This window comes from Copidosoma floridanum, unplaced genomic scaffold (genome assembly GCF_036245765.1).
Source record: "Copidosoma floridanum isolate Cflo_tuat_1 unplaced genomic scaffold, Cflo_Japanese_pri ptg000027l, whole genome shotgun sequence".
Lineage (NCBI taxonomy): Eukaryota > Metazoa > Arthropoda > Insecta > Hymenoptera > Encyrtidae > Copidosoma > Copidosoma floridanum.
The window spans coordinates 16,859,580-16,879,667 of record NW_028321904.1 but is presented as its reverse complement, the minus strand read 5'-3'; the positions used below and the strand labels follow the sequence as shown (position 1 = coordinate 16,879,667).

At 42.5% G+C, this 20,088-nt stretch overlaps 1 protein-coding gene across 1 annotated transcript; it reads left to right on the top strand.

Annotated features, from left to right (window-relative positions):
• Positions 1–8,767: 8,767 nt before the first annotated feature.
• LOC149373802 (uncharacterized) lies at positions 8,768–12,847 on the top strand. Its single transcript, XM_089595728.1, has 5 exons — positions 8,768–8,959; positions 9,266–9,622; positions 9,666–10,029; positions 10,182–11,409; positions 12,559–12,847. The coding sequence occupies exons 1-5, from the start codon at positions 8,768–8,770 to the stop codon at positions 12,845–12,847; spliced, it is 2,430 nt and encodes an 809-aa protein (XP_089451854.1).
• The last annotated feature ends 7,241 nt before the right edge of the window (positions 12,848–20,088 follow it).

The following is a 20,088-nucleotide window of genomic DNA, read 5'->3' as shown; positions in this document are numbered from 1 at the left end:
TTTCTAATACTTTTCACCCTCACATTTTTTTATATAATGTTTCCCTCATACTCCTCAAATCTCTTTTTTTATGTGGTCAGATTTATGAAAGGATTTATAAGGGTATTTTTTTTTGTCAACAACCACTCTTGACGCCGTAGACGTATTTGCTGAGTTAGTTCGCTGCTTTTTCGATATTCTTTTTTTTTTTTTTTTTTTTTTTCACAACAACAAAGCTTTCATTTATTACTCTCTAATGTCAAGAGAAAGCGTACTTTTTAAGATGTTTGCGTGGCGACTGAGTTCTCAAAGCTGAGCTTCAACTCTACTTGCATCACAGCGTGATTTTTTTTTTTTTTTTGCGCCAGTAGAATCTCCGTGTGTGGTCCTTATGGATGCAATTTTATTTTTTTCTTTCTTGCAAAAGCAGAAGCAGCTCGCGCACACTGCTGCGCAATGTCGTTATGTAAGTGACAGCTTATGTGATTGCAAGCGTCTTTTATTTTTTTTCAGTTAAGCATGCGGGTTGTAGATTCGTATGCTTTCTCTCAATATCGACGACCCTGTTTGAATGAGGATGGCCTAGTAACGTTGTCTTTCGATGGCCAAGTTCTCAGAAACACTGCTGCACACTGGGTGTGGTCGATTATTCCTCTCGATCGTCGAGCGGTGATCTGGGTGCATTATTTTTAGTCTCCTTTACATGAACGATTAATCGTACTGGTCCATGTAGTTTTTTGCAAAATTATGCTAACTTCGAGGTGGACAGTTTGACGAACGGGCTATTCGTTAATTTAGACATGGTAGTCAATTCTATATCCCGTTACGATTATGTGTGGCTTTCAGGTGTTGTGGTTATCAGTATATCATGATGGTAGGAGTGGGATTGTTTCTAATGGAGAACGATAGCAGGAAGTAAGAAAAGGAGGTTTAATCTCTCATACTTGACGTGGGCTCGTGGGCCTTTTTAAAAAATAGTTTTATTTTTTCTGAAATTAGTTTATTCATTTTTTTTATCATTCCTCTATGCTCCTCTCTACCTAACAATAATTGCTAAAATTTTTTTTTTTTTTATATATATTTTTTTTTTTTTTTTTTTTTACAATAATAAAGTCAATCGGGTAATCAAGAATGAAATTATTCTAATTTACAAGTATATGTTGGCTTATACCTCTGTTTTTTCCTTTTTATTTGTCTTTACCATGCGTAATTTGTACATTTGGCCTGTGAGTTAATTCTACTCCTATTGAGTACGTCTACTCACTAGAGAGTGCCACACGCGCTCCTCATTCGCTTTGCTTTTTTTTTCATTCACATTACATCAAATTACAATTGATTAATATTATTAATGCTTTGTTTATGCGTACCTATTCATAATAGTTGTGGTTTTTTTTTGCAAATCTAAGTCTAACGTATGTGAATATCTAGTTTGCGGCGCATCCGGGGCCGCGAAAAAAGTTTTATCGTAAACCTAATTGATCCCACTCTTTCCCTAAAATATTTTCGCGCCACGTCCGGGGGCCGCGAAAATTTAAGTAAAGTCAAATGTTTAATTCCGAACCTCCGTGTTCTTCACCCTGTTCGCATTTTCTGGCGGTGCCTTTACCATGCATGCTTTTTTGATTTTATCTACATGCGATACTCTTATTTCGTCACCTTTCTGTAATTTTACGTTTTTGTTCATATAATTGATACCTGTTATTTTATACGGGCCCTCGTATAGCGAATCATAATTGCCTTTTGATGGCTCTTTTAATATGTACGCCATTTTTCCTTCCATAAAAAATTTGGTGTTAAGTTTCCTGTCGTAGTTATATTAGGATCTATACTTGCTTTGTACCTGTTTCAGCGCTGCTATTGTTTGCATTTGTGTGAGGGTATCCGTGATATGCTCAAAGTATTTGCTATACGTTTGGTCTGTTTCAACCCTTTTAAAGCTCGAAGGGATACGTGCTCTCTGTCCGAAGAGTAACTCGTACGGAGTGTACCCCATGCTCTCATGCTCGGATGTATTATATGCGAGCATGCATAAAGGTATTAATTCATCCTATTTTTCGTATATGTCGACGCATGCCTTGAGATACTTGCATAGCACATGGTGCATTCTTTCTATTGCTCCATTACTCTGTGGGTGGAATGCTGTGCTGCCGATTTTATCGATTTTGAACAATCTTGCGAACTCTTCCATTGTTCTGTTAATAAAGTGTGTCCCCCTGTCTGATAATAATTTTTCTGGGGCTCCAAAATATGCCATAAAGTAGTTTAAGAGAGCTTTTACCGTCTCTTGCGCTGTTGCTCGCTGTACCGGCGCTAATACTATGTATTTTGTCAGCCAGTCCTGGATTGACAATATATGCATATTACCATGGTCTAAAGGATTATTTATTGGTCCATAAAAATCTTTTGAAATTTTCTCAAATGGTTTGCTCAGTGTGTCAGTAATGAGCATCGCCTGTTTGGTTCTTACTCTTTCCAGTTTTTCCGTTTGGCACGATTCGCATCCCGCCACAAATTGCCTAACTTCAGGTCTCATGTTTCTCCAGTAAAAATCCTTTGCTATCCTATTATAAGTTTTGTTGATCTCTCTATGTCCTCCCACCGTTGACTCATGGTACTCTTTAATAACTTTGAATCGTTGATCTACCGAAGGCACAACAAGCGTGTTTGTGTATAAAGTAATTATAATGTTCATTTCCTTGAGAATTTCTTCTAGCTGCTCGATCAAATACATCCATTGGTTTATGTCTAGAATCGCGAGGTCCCTTATTATTCCAATGTTTTTTAGACTATTGCTTTTCACTAATCCCTAAAGTGATTTTAAGCATATCTTGATGTCTGTCCGTAACGCCCTGTCATCGAAGTGTTTTTTCACGTACATGCGTCTGACCGATACTTTCCTTTTTCTAGAAAGCATGGCGTTTCCGACCGCCCTTACTTCGTGATTCATCACTATAGGATCAATGCATCCCCGCTCGTATAGCGCGTCAATTGTCTCTGTGTCCGGGACGTTTTCCACTACTGTACAGAAGGCTAGGTTGTCTAGGTATCTGAAGGGGTGATCTTCTACTTTCTTTACTTTTTGAAATGGAGGGGGGTCTGATCCATCGCCTGGGACCCATGGTGGCTTATCACGCGGTAGTCGGGTTCTGCATACTCTATATTTATCTAGCGCGCTGAAGTTCTTGAGATTACTCCCCTCCTTTCGATCGCTTTCGCTTTCTTCGACTAGAGCTTGGTTAAGTCCCCTGCTCTATTCTTCGCTTCCCGAGGCTATTCTCGATGTGCTATCGGAATCAGGTGGTGGTGGAGGGTCGGGTGGTGGTGTATCCCTGTCCTCGTGCACCTTCTCTGTTGCACTCTCTCCCTCTTTTTGTGCGAAATTTTCACTGCTCGTCTGTCTCTCTCCTTTTCCTGACTCATCATTGGAGCTCTCCCCATTGCTCATACGTCTTACATCACTATCTCCTGTTTCGTGTCCTTCTTCACAATTGCCCTGCTCACTGGTGCTGACTTTAGTATCGTTCAAATCTTTCCCGCTAGCTGAGCCCTTTTCACTATTTTCTTCGTGATCTGTTGTCGGATGGCTGCCTTCATTGTATTCTATCAAAGCCTGATAATGATCATTCTTGAGGCGTATGTGTTTAAGTGTTTCCCCTTTTTTTCCCAATAAAATGTTGAAAGATTGTTCTTTCTCTTGATAATTGAAAGTGGATGCATATGTTTACTTTATGTATTTGAGAAAATACAAAGGCGCATTTCCCGTCCCCAAAAGCGTGGCTCTCCTTTAAGATATTTTTTGTGCCCTCTGGGTCTTTACATTTATTTATCTATTTCGAGCTAAGGAGCGTTTTTCTCAGTCTGTCCTGTGACATTTCCAATCCATACAAAAGTATGAGGCAATAAAAGAGACAGCTTCCGTCCCGGGGTACGTCGACTAACGTGAGCCTCTTATTCGGCTCTGCGCAAGAATCTCCACATTCACGAGTCTCTCTATCTTCTCCTTCGCTCATTTCGACCGACGTTGCATAATTTTCCCTTAACTCATTTGTTGGTGGCAAATCGTTCCTAATTCTCGTGTTCTCATTTCCTTTTTGGTTTTTACTGTCCATTGAACTTTCAAATTTTTCTACTCGGTCATTTTCATCTTTCCATAGGTCTATTTTTAATCCTTGTTTACCTTCAACCGCTCGTTTTTTAACGTCAATTAGGACTTTTGCCCGAAATCCGCCACCAAGGCCGTCTATTAGGTCGTTAAGGTGTGCTTCGTGTCGGACTGCGCCGTTTATACGTTTAGTATTATTATATATGTTGGTGCCGTTGGTGAGCGGGCTATTCATCGTATGCTCGTCCCGTGCTAGCTCCTCTTCGCTCTCTTTTTCCTTTGGCTCGCTTCGTGCTTGGTCGGCTCTCTCCATCACTTCGACCTTCTTGCTTCTGAAAACGCCTTTCTCTGTGATCTCGGTCTTTTCTGCTGTTTCGTCTATTTCCGTCAGCTTTCGGATATCGCTTGCTTCTTCTTTGTCTCTCTTTTTCTCCGCCGCTTCGGCTGCTAGTCTTGCTTGTATCAGCTGCCGACCCCAATCATCAGGTTTTGGACTATGGTTTTCTGAATCATCATTTGTTATTGTTGGTGTCCCGCAGTTTGTAATTATAATATCTCTTGACGGACTTTCGTTGTGTTCTGTGATAGAGAATGGTGCTTGCTTCCTCGTAAGTGTGTCTTATTGATGCTTACGAGTTTTCCGTTCTTTTGGTCCCATTTCGTTTCTCTCGATTGCTGGTGTGCTTGTAGCAGTTATCCCTTTTCGAAAGCCCGGTTCTTTTATAATGTAGCCCGATTTTCCGTCTGCTGGCCCTTGTGAAATAAATTCCCCTTTTTCTGTAACATCGCGTATTTTAAACTTGTTTTGATTCCATAGTGCTTGCAGCAGCGGCGAATACCTTTTGCTAGGGTTCTCTGATTCAGAGTCCGCATCGCCGTTTTCTTGACCTTCTGTTCCCATATCTGAATTTTTTTTAATATTTTCACCCTGGTATCGTTTCTTTTCCTGTATTACGACGTTCGAGTTTTCTGAGTCGGTGCAGCGGATTCTTATTTTCTTCGGATTACCTTGAATTCTTTTCTTAAGAGTTGCCCGTACTTTATATATGCGCGCCGGTGGTCCACTGCTATCAGCCAGTTCTTCATTCTCTTGTTCGTCCGCTAGCTGATATAGCTCTTGGCGTGGCCGTTTGGGATTTACTTCCCCTTCTTGTAATATTGGGTTTCGTGATAATGCGTCGGGTGGTCTGTTGTTTATACCTAGGCGGTATGTAACTCCGAACTCATACCCTCTTAATTCCGCTTTGAGCCAATTGAAACGAATGTCTGGTTTTTTAGATGAATGAAAGTGTTTAAGCGGCTCGTGGTCTGTAACTACCGTAAATTTCCGTCCGTATAGGTATGGCCTGAATTGCTCTTTTGCGAATACAATTGCCAAAAGTTCTTTGTCGTACGTCGGGTGTCGGAGTTCACTCCCTTTGAGACAGCGAGACGCGTACTCACACGGTCTATCTTTTCCAATCTCTCCTTGACTCAAAATTGCTCCAATCGCGTAATTCGATGCATTTGTCGTAACGATAAAAGGTTTTTCTAAATCCGAGGCGATGAGTACAGGTCCGCTGCACAATGTATCCACAAGAGTTTTAAATGCCTGCTCTTGCTAATCGCCCCATTCGAATTTCGTGCCCGTTTTTAGAAGATTTGATAGGAGTTGGGCAATTCGTGCATAATTCTTGATGAATCGTCTGTAATAGCCTACGAATCCTAGAAATTGTTTTATCTTTTTTGCATTTGTTGGTTGAGGGTAATTTCTAGCTGCCTCAAGTTTCTTTGGGTCAGTCATTATCTGTCCATTGCCTACAATATGACCGAGCACTTTCGCCTCTCTTTTCAAGAATTGACATTTCTTGGGCTCTATCGTGAGGTTGGCGGCTGCGAGCCGTTTTAGCAATTTCGTGAATCGTTCCCCGTGTTCCTCAAGGTCAAGGGCAAATACCATTATATCGTCGAGATAAACTTCTATTTCATGGCCTTGCAATCCTGCTAGTGCTAGTGCGATAGCCTTTAGGAATGTGGTTGGTGAGTCCTTGCACCCCATAGGCATCCTTTTATATTGGTAGTGCCCGTCTGGGCCCGAATATGCGGTTTAATGTGCATCATCTTCGTGTATTTTTACCTGAAAAAATCCTGATTTGAGGTCCACTACCGTGATGTAACGTGCTGATGCTAGATTCTCTAAAATGTCACTCTGAAACGGTAGCAGGGAACATGACCCTACTGTGACTTCGTTTAGTAGTCGAAAGTCTGTGACTACTCTTACTCTATTTTCATTGTTTGGCCCCGGTTGTTTTGCCACTATCCATGTATTTGAGTAATACGGGGAGGTGGAGGGTTCAATTATCCCTTGTTCAAGCATTTTTTAAATTTCGACTTTCATTTGATCCCTTATTGCTAGTGGATATCTGAATCTTTTCGCTACGATGGGTTTATCCGACGTCGTTATAATTCGGTGTTTTATCAAATGTGTTGCCTTAAGAGACTCACCGTCAAGGCCAAATACATAAGGGTTTGACTCGATCAGTTTTCTCACATGTTCTATTTCTTCCTTGTTGCAACCAGCTGTGTCTACGAGTTGCATTATTTTATCTACCCAATTTTGTTTCTCTAGCTCCCCTTCGTTTTTTGTGAAAATTTCAATTTTTTTCTTGTCATCTCTTTTTTCTTTATTAAATCATCTTATCATTGCTTCTCCCAAGCTTTCGACGTCGTCCCCTTTGACGTCTTCTGCGCGCTTCCGGTAAATTGTCTCATATTCTAGCAGCTCTACTTCCGGAACAGGCACGTATTTTATTTCGTTACTTGTATTAATGCACTCTGCGACTATTTTACCATTAACATGCCTGGTGTTCAGTCGAGGGACGGAATTAAGCGAATTCCTTTTCGTTCCGAATTCCAGAATCGCACGCACCTCATTTTCTCCTGGAGCCTTGCGCGCGCCCGCCTCCGTCGCTGATTGGCTCATGTCCCATCGGCACGGTGACGGGAGGGGCGGGATTTCAAGACTTGACAGTTGCTTTTCGCTTGCACTCTCTCTCTTGCTTGGCCTGCCGAATTGGAAGCATCTTCACGCTAAGTGTTTTTTTTATCGCTTGCAGTCTGCACCGTCATCAGGAGATTTCGCTGCTGTCATCGAGCCCCAGGACTCAGGACATCGACATCGAGACGCTAAGTCTTTTTATCACAATTCATTTAATCTGTCTTTTATCTTCATCCTTCGTTCATTAACTCGACCTCTTATTCTCTCATGACTTGCCTCTTCATAACATCTCATTAAGCACGCATCGTGCTAGGTCTGTGCCTCTACAACCTCCATTCTCATTTGCTCATCGTTCATCAATCGATCCCTTGCTCGTCCTCATCGTCATCACAACCTTTTCTCCTCTCGTTCGTGCTACTCTTCTGTTTTCTATCCAACCCTTCTCTACCCGAAATCACCTTTACAATCGCTCTCGACTTATCTTTTTTCACCCGTCTGCACGCCTACGCTTATCCCATCTGCATCATCTGCGCCCTGCTCAACACATATCTTGCTAATTATTTCATCTCACGTCAACGAACAGCTTATCCATACGTCACGTCACCCTACAACCTCTATCATCATCCGCTCAGTATCTCTGTCTACATATTTCCAACATTATTTTAGGTTAACTTCTTTCCACGCATCCGCATTCAATCACACCATTACCTGCATCAATCATACGTCTATTATACCAATCACACGTCTGTTACACCATACTCAGTGCATATCGTCATCCCGCTGTCATCACGCCACGTCTCATCCGTTCAATCCCGTTTCTCGTTCCGGAATCAGGGTCCTCACCCGAATACGCCATTCACATAACATCATTACTGAGCTGCCGCAGGTGGTAGTTAATTTCGACTTTCGGGCGTCGGCCCGCTTTCACCAGCCTTGCGCTGACTCGTGCGACCATGCAGGGCCCGCCGGTTCGCAGAGGAGATCACTCCTCCCTCATTCGCCTTGAATTCACACACACTGGGAGTCGTTACCACCAGGTCCTCCCGCACATCCTCACACATACCCATACTAACACAACATAGGCTTATTATTGGTCCCATTGTTAATGGTATAATTGGTTTAACTGTTTTTTCTTCAATGGTATTAATTCTGATTCGTTTTTTAATAAATCTGGGTTTTTTTTGCCATATGCTTTTTCCCATTAATTAGTTGTTCTTATTGTGTTAACTGTCCTCTCCCTTTAAATCTATTTAATTTTTAATCACTATTTGTTTTCTTTGTATTATTTTTCTTTAATTTAACTTAAACAACCTCTCTATACAGTACAAGCCCCCCCCCCCTATATCTATATCTCATTCCTTTGAATTCGAACCAGGCAATCCATGTGGGATCGGCTGTGTTCACACGCAACATTTTGGTGCCTCCTGTGAGGTCTGAAGTATCACGGCCTCATCACGTACACGTCAATCATCGTCGCTTTCAGCGCCGTCGCTCTCAAGGACCATCAACCTGCTCCCAGCTGCCAGGAGTCGTGGCAAGGTCTTTAAACAGATAAGATTTGATTTTTTCTCTTTTGTTTTTTCCTTTCACTTTTTCCTAATTAGGGATAGCTTAATTTATTCATTTATCTAACGGGGCCATAGGGGTAAAGATTAGGGGGTTTCAAGTTTATATACAGTAAGAGGGATCCTTAGGTCGACACCATCAACATGGCAACTACACTTCCCAAAAGTTTATCGGTAAAGGTAAGACTATTTGCTGATAAATTAAAAGGCTTAGAAAATTTTGTAGAGGGCGCAGACGTCGACAAAACCAGCGTGACCTTGCGTTTGGGGGATCTAACTAGGAAATTTCAAGTATGTGAGGACCTTATAGAAGAGCTTAGTGTTGCGAGCGAAAAGGTGATTGAAGTGCAGGCTTGGTCAGAACTCAGCACACGGTATTACTAGGTAGCCAGCGACATTGCAAGGTTAAACGCTCGCGATGGGAGAAATAACGCTTCTTTGGCAGGACAGGGAGGAGGAATGGGCTCGTCGACCTTTATCGAACAGCAGCGACTTTTGAAACTCCCAGTAGCAGAACTTCCTAAATTTAGTGGGGGGCACGAAGAGTGGCTATCGTATAAAAATTCCTTTTTAAGCATGATCGACTTTCGGACTGACATCGATAATTTAGTTTAGTTCATGTACCTACGTAACACGTTGCAGGGGGATGCGTTAAGTAAGGTGGCGATTTATGACATAAGCGCGGGAAATTACAGCAAGGCTTGGAAGACTTTGACGGAGTCCTACGAAAGAAAGCGCATTCTAGTCTCGAAACACCTTGATGCCATTTTAGACATCGTCCCACTTGAGTCCCCAACATCTAGAGACATCTCTAAGATGGTTGATGAGGTGAAACAACACCTGAACACCCTTCACTCTCTAGGTGTTGAAGAACCCTCTCGTATGGTAGTACGTTTGCTTGAAAGGGCCTTACCGCCCTCTATTAGACAGAAATGGGAGGATTCTTTGACCCTAGATGAACTGCCCACCCTCGATCAGTTCTATGAATTTATCGACGGAGTAGTGTCTAGGTTATATACCATGGAAACCGATGTTCCCAGAGGAAGTGAGGCCGCAAGAGAAGGTTCAGTCGTTAAGCCCAACGTCGAACCTAGAAAGGCTAGAAAGGTCCAAGATGGGACACGCGTTTTTGTTACTTCTGCTGAGCAAATTAGTTGTCCCCAATGTAGCCAAGCTCATTCCTTATACCGTTGTCCGGGATTCAATAACTTGTCCAGTCAAAGACGATGGGATTTTGTCAGAGCTCATCGACTGTGCTTTAACTGTTTGCGGTCTCACCCCGGCAAATGCGTACTTGGCCACTGCAAGCGTTGCGACCGATATCACAATACTCTTTTGCACTCAGATTCAAAGGGTACAAACTCTCAGAAGTCTGACCAAGGTACCAAAAATCCTCAATCCACAACGTGACTAGATTTCAAAGTATTCAGTGCAGTTTCTAGGTCTCTTACTTCCCAGCTATTGATGAGCGCAGTTGTGTTGGTTAGGACTAACAGAGGGCAGTTTTTAGAAGGGCGCGCCCTATTAGACACATGCTCTACAAATCATTTTATAACAGAATGGTTCGCTCGAAAGCTCCAGTTGCAGATACAAACATGCGAAACCTCGATTAAGGGATTTGGGGGAATCGGGTCCAAATCTATGGGGAGCGTTGAAATTGTCATTCAGTCTCGCATCAACAAGTTCCAAAAGACGTTAAACTGTCTTATCGTCCCTAATATAACTAGTGCTATTCCTAATGAGCCCTTTCCTCGAGAAGCAATCAACATACCTAATGGGATTCGATTAGCTGACCCACAGTTCCATGTTCCACGTTCCGTTGAAATCTTCATAGGCTCAGGTGAAACACTCTCATTCCTATCCATCGGGCAACTTCATCTGTCAAGAAATAATTGCGATTTGTATTTACAAAAAACTCAGCTAAAGTGGGTAATAGTAGGAGGCATTAGGTCAAATCCAGAGGGCGTTGCTACATGTAATTTGGTAGAATTGAACGAACGGCTCACGAAATTTTGGGAATTGGAGGAATTTAGTAGTCAGTCAGTTTCTACCACGGAGGAAAGCGCATGCGAGAATCATTATGTACAGAATACCAGACGTGATGATAGTGGTAGGTATATCGTTAGGCTGCCTTTTAAATCACCAAATCCAGAATTAGGGGATTCTCGTTCCAAAGCCTTCCGGCTACTGCAAGCTATGAGACATCGATTTAAGGGTAATCCTAACCTCAAAGTAGAATATACAAAGGTTATGCAGGAATATGTAGACTCAAATCACATGACACTGATAGAGGATAAGGGTGCCGGGGGATATTGTATGCCCCATCACGCCGTTGTCAAACCATCTAGTACCACAACGAAGACCCGAGTAGTTTTCAATGCATCTTCCAAGACCGATAAAAATCTTTCGCTGAATGACATGCTCATGGTGGGGCTTACAATTCAACCAAAACTCTTCAACCACCTCCTCAGGTTTCGCACTCATACTTACGTCGTTACTGCTGACATAGAAAAGATGTATGGACAGATTTTAGTAGATCCCCGGGACCGGCCCTACCAACGAATTCTATGGGTACATCAGGGTAGAATTAGGACTTACGAGCTGAACACGGTTACCTTTGGAGTATTATCCACCCCCTTTCTAGCTATTAGGACGATTCATCAGTTAGCAGAGGATGAAAAGGCAAATTTCCCTAGGGCTAGTGTTATCTTGAAGCGGGATTCTTATGTAGATGATCTACTTACTGGGGCAAATTCTTTACAGGAGGTTCTACAAATTCGGGATGAGTTAATTTAATTGTTAGCTAGCGGGGGGTTTCCTATTAGAAAATGGGCTTCAAATTACGCTCATGCACTTGACGATTCAGAGGGGAGGGTCTTTAAAATGGATAGCTTAACAGAGGGGGATCCGATAGTTAAAACCTTAGGTATATCTTGGAACTCCCAATTAGATTGTTTTTCATATGTAGTTGAACGAATAGAAACGCCCCAAATAGTCATGAAACGAGTCATTCTATCCGAAATGGCTAAGATTTTCGATCCCCTAGGGCTTTTAGGGCCAGTCGTGTTCGCAGCTAAGGTCATCATGCAGGATTGTTGAAAGGCAAAGGTAGGATGGGATGAATCAGTGCCACAAGAACTACACACCAGGTGGCGTTTATTTGTAGAGCAACTAGATCGATTAAAAGAAGTATCGTTCCCTAGACATCTTATTTTACCCGGCGCATTAGCGATTGAGGTGCACGGATTTTGCGACGCAAGCAAGCGAGGATATGGTGCTTGCATATACTTAAGATCATTCGATAAAACCAACCAGGTCCTCGTTCGCTTAGCGTGCGCCAAGTCTCGGGTAGCTCCAGTCAAGCAAACCACCATTCCCCGGCTTGAATTGTGTGGCGCTCTAACGCTAGTAAGATTGTTTAGGGAGTTTCGGGAATCATTTGAAGTTTCGTTCCACAAGGTCGTGTTTTGGTCCGATTCAGAGATTGTTTTGCAGTGGATTAAAAAGCCTCCACAAGCCCTTAAGGTTTCTGAAGGGAATCGTGTCACAGAAATATAAGAGTTGTCGAGTATCGTTGAATGGCGTCATGTCTCCAGCAAAAACAATTTCGCCGATGTTCTTTCTAGGGGTCAAGTTCCAGCCGAGTTCATTCAGAATGATACATGGAGTTCAGGGATGAAATGGCTGTACTAATCAGAGGAAAATTGGCCCAAATCTGCGAGAGACCCCAACGTCAAACTTCCAGGATTAAGAACTCCAACCTGTCTTGCACTCACTGCTAATGAAGTTCTGCCTTCAAAGGTCCCTAGGCCCAACCCCTTGTCACAGGACCCATTAAGTTACAGGCGCTTTTCATCCTATCAGTCGCTACTTAATTCACTTGCGTATTGTTTGCGTTGGCGTTTTTCAGCTGATCGAAACCATGATTCACTCAGGGTGGCCGAGAGATCCAGAGCAGAATGGAGATTATTGAAATCGATCCAATATGAGCAGTTTGGAAGGGAAATTAGGCAAATCGAGAAAACTGGTTCAACAAAAAATACGAAATTAGCAGCGTTCAACCCCTTTATCGATCCCAACGGTTTACTTCGTGTAGGTGGCCGGCTTCGCAACGCGCAGATTTCTGATGAACAAAAATATCCAATATTGCTACCCTCTTATCACCACGTAACGGATCTTATTATTCGCCAAACTCATCAGTCGTTATTGCATGCAGGAATCTAGTGCACGTTGTATAGAATTCGTCAGAAATTTTGGTTGTTAGATGGAAAAAATTAAGTTAGGAGAATTGTGCGGCATTGCGTCACATGCGTAAAACATCGTCCAGTAGCCTTTCAGGGAAAAATGAGCGATTTACCCCAGGCGCGCGTGCAACAAGCTTCGGTCTTCGAACACGTAGGAGTAGATTACTTTGGCCCTATCAACATCAAGGAAAAACAGTTGAGAAATCGTGTTATTCTTCAAGCTTATGGTTGCGTTTTTATTTGCATGAACACAAAAGCAGTCCACATTAAGATAGCGAGCGATCAGACTACCGATGGATTTCTAGGTGCGTTCAAAAGATTCGTAAGCCGCCGGGGAATTCCATCTCACGTATATTCGGATAACGGGACAAACTTTGTAGGTGCGAATAATCAGTTGAGTGAGATTTACGCCTTGATTCAGTCAGAACCCTTTTGCTATGCACTTAGCGGATACACCCAACAACGTAACATTGTCTGGCATTTTAACCCACCTCTATTCTCCTCACTTTGGGGGTATTTGGGAAGCAGCCATCAAATCCTTTAAACATCATCTTAAACGAGTTATAGGACAGCAGTTACTAACCTTCGAACAACTTAATACTTTATGCGTAGAAGTAGAGTCGATTTTAAATTCTCGCCCGATTAGTTGTATGTCAGCGGATCCAAACGATCCTGCCGCACTGACTCCTGCGCATTTTCTTATTGGCCGACCACTAACTATGTTACCTGATCATGACATGACTTCTATTCCAGATAATCGTCTTCCAGCATAAAAATTCATCGTCAAAGCACGGCAGGATTTTCGGAAACGTTGACACACAGAGTACCTCAGCGAATTGCAACAACGACAGAAATGGCTTGGGAGCAAGGGAGAAGTCAAGGTGGGCGCAGTCGTAGTAATCAGCGATAAGAATAGAGATTATAACCACTGGCCGTTGGGAGTAGTCATAGAGGTTTATCCTGGGAGCGATGGCGTCGTCCGAGTGGTGTCTGTGAAAACCAAGACAGGAATCTACAAGAGAAATATCACTCAGTTATGCCCGCTGTTAGACTGTAGTCAAATTTAATTGTATTTGGACTCAATATGTAGCGCCACTAACATGTTACAAAGATACAAACACACTTCAAATCATTTTGCTCGCATACTCTCGCAACGGGGGGAGCCTGTTCCGTCGAGAGACGGAATTGAGCGAATTCCTTTTTGTTCTGAATTTCAGAATCGCACGCACCTCATTTTCCCCTGGAGCCTTGCGCGCGCCCGCCTCCGTTGCTGATTGGCTCATGTCCCATCGGCACGGTGACGGGAGGGGCGGGACTTCAGGACTTGACAGTTGCTTTTCGCTTGCACTCTCTCTCTTGCTTGGCCTGCCGAATTGAAAGCATCTTCACGCTTAGTGTTTTTTTTATCGCTTGCAGTCTGCACCGTTATCAGGAGATTTCGCCGCTGTCATCGAGCCCCAGGACTCAGGACATCGACATCGAGACGCTAAGTCTTTTTATCACAATTCATTTAATCTGTCTTTCATCTTCATCTTTCGTTCATTAACTCGACCTCTCATTCTCTCATGACTTGCCTCTTTATCACATCTCATTAAGCACGCGTCGTGCTAGGTCTGTGCCTCTACAACCTCCATTCTCATTTGCTCATCGTTCATCCATCGATCCCTTGCTCGTCCTCATCGTCATCACAACCTTTTCTCCTCTCGTTCGTGCTACTCTTCTGTTTTCTATCCAACCCTTCTCTACCCGAAATCGACTTCACAATCGCTCTCGACTTATCTTTTTTCACCCGTCTGCACGCCTACGCTTATCCCATCTGCATCATCTGCGCCCTGCTCAACACATATTTCGCTAATTATTTCATCTCACGTCAACGAACAGCTTATACATACGTCACGTCACCCTACAACCTCTATCATCATCCGCTCAGTATCTCTGTCTACGTATTTCCAACATCATTTTAGGTTAACTTCTATCCACGCATCCGCATTCAATCACACCATTACCTGCATTAATCATACGTCTATTATACCAATCACACGTCTGTTACACCATACTCAGTGCATATCGTCATCCCGCTGTCATCACGCCACGTCTCATCCGTTCAATCCCGTTTCTCGTTCCGGAATCAGGGTCCTCACCCGAATACGCCATTCACATAACATCATTACTGAGCTGCCGCAGGTGGTAGTTAATTTCGACTTTCGGGCGTCGGTCCGCTTTTATCAGCCTTGCGCTGACTCGTGCGACCGTGCAGGGCCTGCCGGTTCGCAGAGGAGATCACTCCTCCCTCATTCGCCTTGAATTCACACACACTGGGAGTCGTTACCACCAGGTCCTCCCGCACATCCTCACACATACCCATACTAACACAACATAGGCTTATTATTGGTCCCATTGTTAGTGGTATAATTAGTTTAACTGTTTTTTCTTCAATGGTATTAATTCTGATTCGTTTTTCAATAAATCTGGGTTTTTTATGCCATAGGCTTTTTCCCATTAATTAGTTGTTCTTATTGTGTTAACTGTCCTCTCCCTTTAATTCTATTTAATTTTCAATCACTATTTGTTTTCTTTGTATTATTTTTTTTTAATTTAACTTAAACAACCCCTCTATACAGTACAAGCCCCCCCCCCTATATCTATATCTCATTCCTTTGAATTCGAACCAGGCAATCCATGTGGGATCGGCTGTGTTCACACGCAACACCTGGCTATAAAGTTCCCGAACAATATTTCTTCCTCCATTTCTTGGAGGGGTATCCAGCCATTTTCTGAATTATTTTTGCTTTTTCTTATTCGCGCATAAATTACTTGCCTCGATCTCGCAGGTATTTTAAAACACTCCGGCCTTACCAGTGGTAACTCTACGCTATCCAATTTAATCGTATTCTCGGCGGCGCTTATTTGGCTCCAGTATCGCTTAAAAATATCCCACCCTATGATTCCTTCCGCGTCAATTGGGAAGTCATGGGGGACTACATGTAATGTGCTTTCTAATCCGTGCAACTGGGCCTGTACTGTGCCCAACGTTTTGCGTGCTCCGTGAGTCACGCCAATGATAGCTACTCGATACCTACTGTCTATTTGCATGTCTGTGCTTAATAAGTTAACCATAACAATCGAAATCTCTGCGCCTGTATCCGAATAAAAAGTCGCCTTTCCATTCTTTAACTGTCGTCCCTGTAACTGGACCGATGGTGGCCTATGCCCTGTTCTCACGAGTTTTATAGTTATCTTTGGAAGCTGCTCTATTTCTTCGTCGCGCTCTGAAAGCTTGGGTTCATCATTATCTACATGTGTGTCCGGTGCCTTTGTCCAATTACTCTTCTTGCGGGCTCTCCTGCCTTTCCTTGTGTGTTTTTCGCTTTATTTTATCGGAGTGGTATCCTGCTGTGCCGTATTACTTTCTATTTTTTCTTGCACTGTGTAAGTACTCGGACTGTCGTTGTGCGTCTTCTTCTCCACTATCTCTTTCTCCGTCTTTTGTGGCCTCATTCTCACACATTCTTCCTCACTGGACACACTTTTCTCTATCTCTTTCTCTAGTTGATGCCTGACGTTTGGGGAGCACGCCGAACATCTAGCGAGTTTAAAGCTGCCAGTACGTCCCTCCTATTGTCATGCCCGTATGCGTTACTTTCTCGATGCTGTGGGCCTCTATCCCGTGGCGGCTCTTGCCTTATTAGGTCCCTATTATAGCCGTTCCTACTGTCTTGATTTTTATAGTCGTTCCCATAACGGTTGAATGATTCCCTGTTGTTGTTATTATACTGGTCACTGTAGCCGCGGTTGGTGTAATAATTGCTCCCTGTAGGGTTGTAGTTATTATACCTGTTATTGTAATGATTCCTGTCATAGTAGTTGTTATTTCTATTAGTGTAATCGTTATTTCTAATATTGTAGTTATTATTTCTATAATTGTAATTATTATTCCTGTTATGTTGTTCCGCTGGGCCATTATTATAGCCCCTGTTGTAATTATTGTAATTATTGTTATTAAAGTTATCATTTTTACCCCTATAATTACAGGCATTTCTGTTGGTATGGGTATTATTCACGGGTTGGTTATTTCCCTTGTTTCGCCGTCTTTCCTCTTCCTCTATGTCTTGCATACGTAAACGACAGTCTCTCGCGTAGTGTCCTGGTCTCTGACAATAACTGCAATTTCCTTCTAACTCTCTTCCGTTGTCTCGCGAAGTTTTTCTGTCCTTGATTACTGCTAGTAATTTTCGGAATTCCTCGAGTGAATGACCGGTTCGGCCGTCGCAATATATACAGCGTTTTACGTTTGCTGCGTTCCCTTGTGCCTCGTTAGTGATTTCTGTTGTGTTATCCTTTTTACTTGCTAGGTTTACTAGTGGCCCTCGCTCGGTTGTTGCCTTATTGTATGCAGGCAGTGCACTTACTGGTAATGCGTGCCGTAGACTGAGGTCACTCTCTATTTTTAATGCCTCTATGATTGCTTCACAGAGAGTTCTCGGATTTAAGCTTGTAATTTTGCACCTGTATGTTGGGTGCAACCCATATGTGAATTGTTTGACTGCTTCTGCCTCCACGCCTTCCTTTAGTACCTGCTTTTGAATCGGCAGTAAGCTTGGATTCGAATCGTGCAGCATCGTGAGCCTGTTATATAATCGTTGTACCCTTCCGCCGTAATCTTCTATCGATTCCCGATTTTGCTGTCTGATTATCTTCAATTGTGCCATTATAGTGTCCGAATTATTTATACTCCCATATCTGTTCGAAAGTTCCCGAAGAAATTTCTGGACCGTGCTGAATAAAGATAATCTAGGCGCGAAATGCTCAGCTGCTTTTTCCTTTAGTCTACTTGCAATTGTTCCAAGGAAAAATAATTCATATTCTGGACCGATCATTTCAGCATTTATTCTTACCATTCTTTCGAATAGCGGCAGATTGATTGGGTCGCCGTCGAAGAAAGGGATGCTATTTGCCATGTGGCTGAGCGTAGGCAGAATGTTTTGTTGTAAATTCTGCGGTCTGCGTGGATGGTTATGATTACCTGTAGCTTGCATATTTTCTGTATATAGGCCCATGGTTGGTGCTATATTTTCCCTATCCCTATGTTCATTAAACTCGGTCCAGTTTGTGTAACTATTAGTCAACGGTGGTTCTGCTACCATAGACACGAATTCCTTTATTTTTCCAGGTTCTTTGTTCATATCCCTTAATCTGTCCCACAGCTGTTGAGCATATGAGTCTCTCGTCCCGGAGTTTCTTGTGCCTTGATATTCGTAACGGGGTGTAACGTGAATCGGCCACTCTTGTTTCTCTGGCATGCTCCATTGTGTTGACAACATATTTGTTTTATTTTTTCAAGTTCCACGTATTTCTTCAGTTTCTCTTAAGCTTCACCCAAAGACTTGTTTGCCAGAAAGAGGGTCTATTTCTTTATTTATACGTCCTGTGTTTGCGTTTGTGTCGCACAATATGTCCCTTTGATCCCTTATCGTCGGTGACAGATTTTGGCTAGTCTCAGTGTTTGACTAATGTGGCACGTTCACTTCCTCTGCTCTTTTAAGTTTTTCTTTTATCTTTGAAAATAAACTCATGACTATCGCTTTTGTTTCTTCGTCCAGGGCGTCTAGTTTCTCGCACCCCTCGGGTTCCAGCTCCAATTCCAACATTCGTTCCGTCATATTTTCCTTTTTTTGTTTACTATTGGGCTCTGGCCTGTACAAGTCTCCCGTCATATTACCTGTGTCACAGCTTAACAATAATCGGGTGGAAAGAGTAGTGACAGGCGAGATAAGAAAATAAAAGAGCAGCGTTCGTCTTTTACTAGCTCTCTTTAATTTTGGCCCTTTCTTTGTTTAGTGATAACTAGGAAGAAATATTATTTTGGGAATATCTGCGGTCTGTTTTGTTAATAATAATTATAATAATGAAATGAGTTGTGTATATGGGTGCCGGTTATTATTATTATATTATTATTTTCAGATATTTTCTATATCTGTGGAAGCCTACTTATAAATTCCCTCTGTTTTATGTTTGATATGCCCAAATTTTCCTAATCTGCTGTTTGTTTAAGTCTATTGTCTTGCATGATTTCTCTTCGGGTTCTAAGAGTGAGAAAAAAAACGCCAATAACGGGGAGCGGACGTGATAATAAGTATTAATCCAGAAACAAAAATTTTCTACGACCTTATTTTGCCTAATAAGTGCCTTCCCTCTTTTTTCCGGGGAGTAAGGTATAAAATTAATTTTATTATAAATGGACTTACGTTCTCGTTGATATGCACACCGGTAGAAATAAGATTTTGAAAATCATCTCTTTTCAGCGTTCGCCGCTTGTCTCCTTGATCCTTGATCCTGTGATTATCGGCAGTTGGTGTCCTAGTCCTGTTTTCCTGTGGGTTGATGTCACCGTCGCTTGCAGAATATGACTGCTCCTGTCCTTTTTGATCGGCTTCTCGGCTCCTCGATTTTTAATCGTTGTATTCTCGCGGCACTGCACTATGTGTGCTTTTCGGCGTGCAAAAAAAGATTTTGACTCTTACCAAACCCCACACCTAGCACCAAAACTTTAACGTGGGTAAACCAAAAGGTAAGGAGGTGCTTCGCGAGAACGATCAAAACCTTGGAACCTTAAGGACCTTTATTCAAGACACTTAATTATAAGGCAAAGACGCGTGTGTGTGTTCCCGATTGATTGCCCGATCTCTCCGAGTGTTCTCTTTGCTCTCCCTGTCCGCCCAAGTACTCCCTTCGTTCTGCCTGTTTGTCCGAGTATTCCCTTCGTTCTCCCGATTTTGAAGCTTGCCGGGCCTTATATTACCTCGTTCCCCTCTCGTCGGTACCCTCTTGATAGGGTAGCTTTATGGTCACCAGGGGGAGTTAGTATGATATGCCTAGCATATCGTACGTTACACATGTAACTGAAACACGGATTTTTGCGAATTCATTGTTTCTACTTAAAATTTTAGCGAACCATCAAAATAGGATTCTTAATTTAACGATATTTTCACAATTCATCTGTAAGGGCGATCTTAACATTCCTTATTTTTCCTTTTCAAAATAGCCAACAGATGCATTTTTCTTAGAAAATCACCCTGTGTTTTTATACCCGCTTGCAAAAGTAATACCGGTTGCATCTTTTTTTCATAATGGTGATGAGTTCTTGAAAAGGATTGCTTATCCATTGTAAAGTATTCTCCGTATCCATAGAATAAGCAGTTTTGAGTTTTATTGCGTAACAAA

Excerpts from the sequence above, each read along its gene's own strand:
- LOC149373802 (XM_089595728.1), top strand. The coding sequence starts at position 8,768 with ATGGCAACTACACTTCCCAAAAGTTTATCGGTAAAGGTAAGACTATTT. Across the intron at positions 9,623-9,665 it reads TCTATGAATTTATCGACGGA|GAAGTGAGGCCGCAAGAGAA; the intron begins GTAGTGTCTAGG and ends ATGTTCCCAGAG. Across the intron at positions 11,410-12,558 it reads GTTCTACAAATTCGGGATGA|GGTGGCCGAGAGATCCAGAG; the intron begins GTTAATTTAATT and ends TGATTCACTCAG.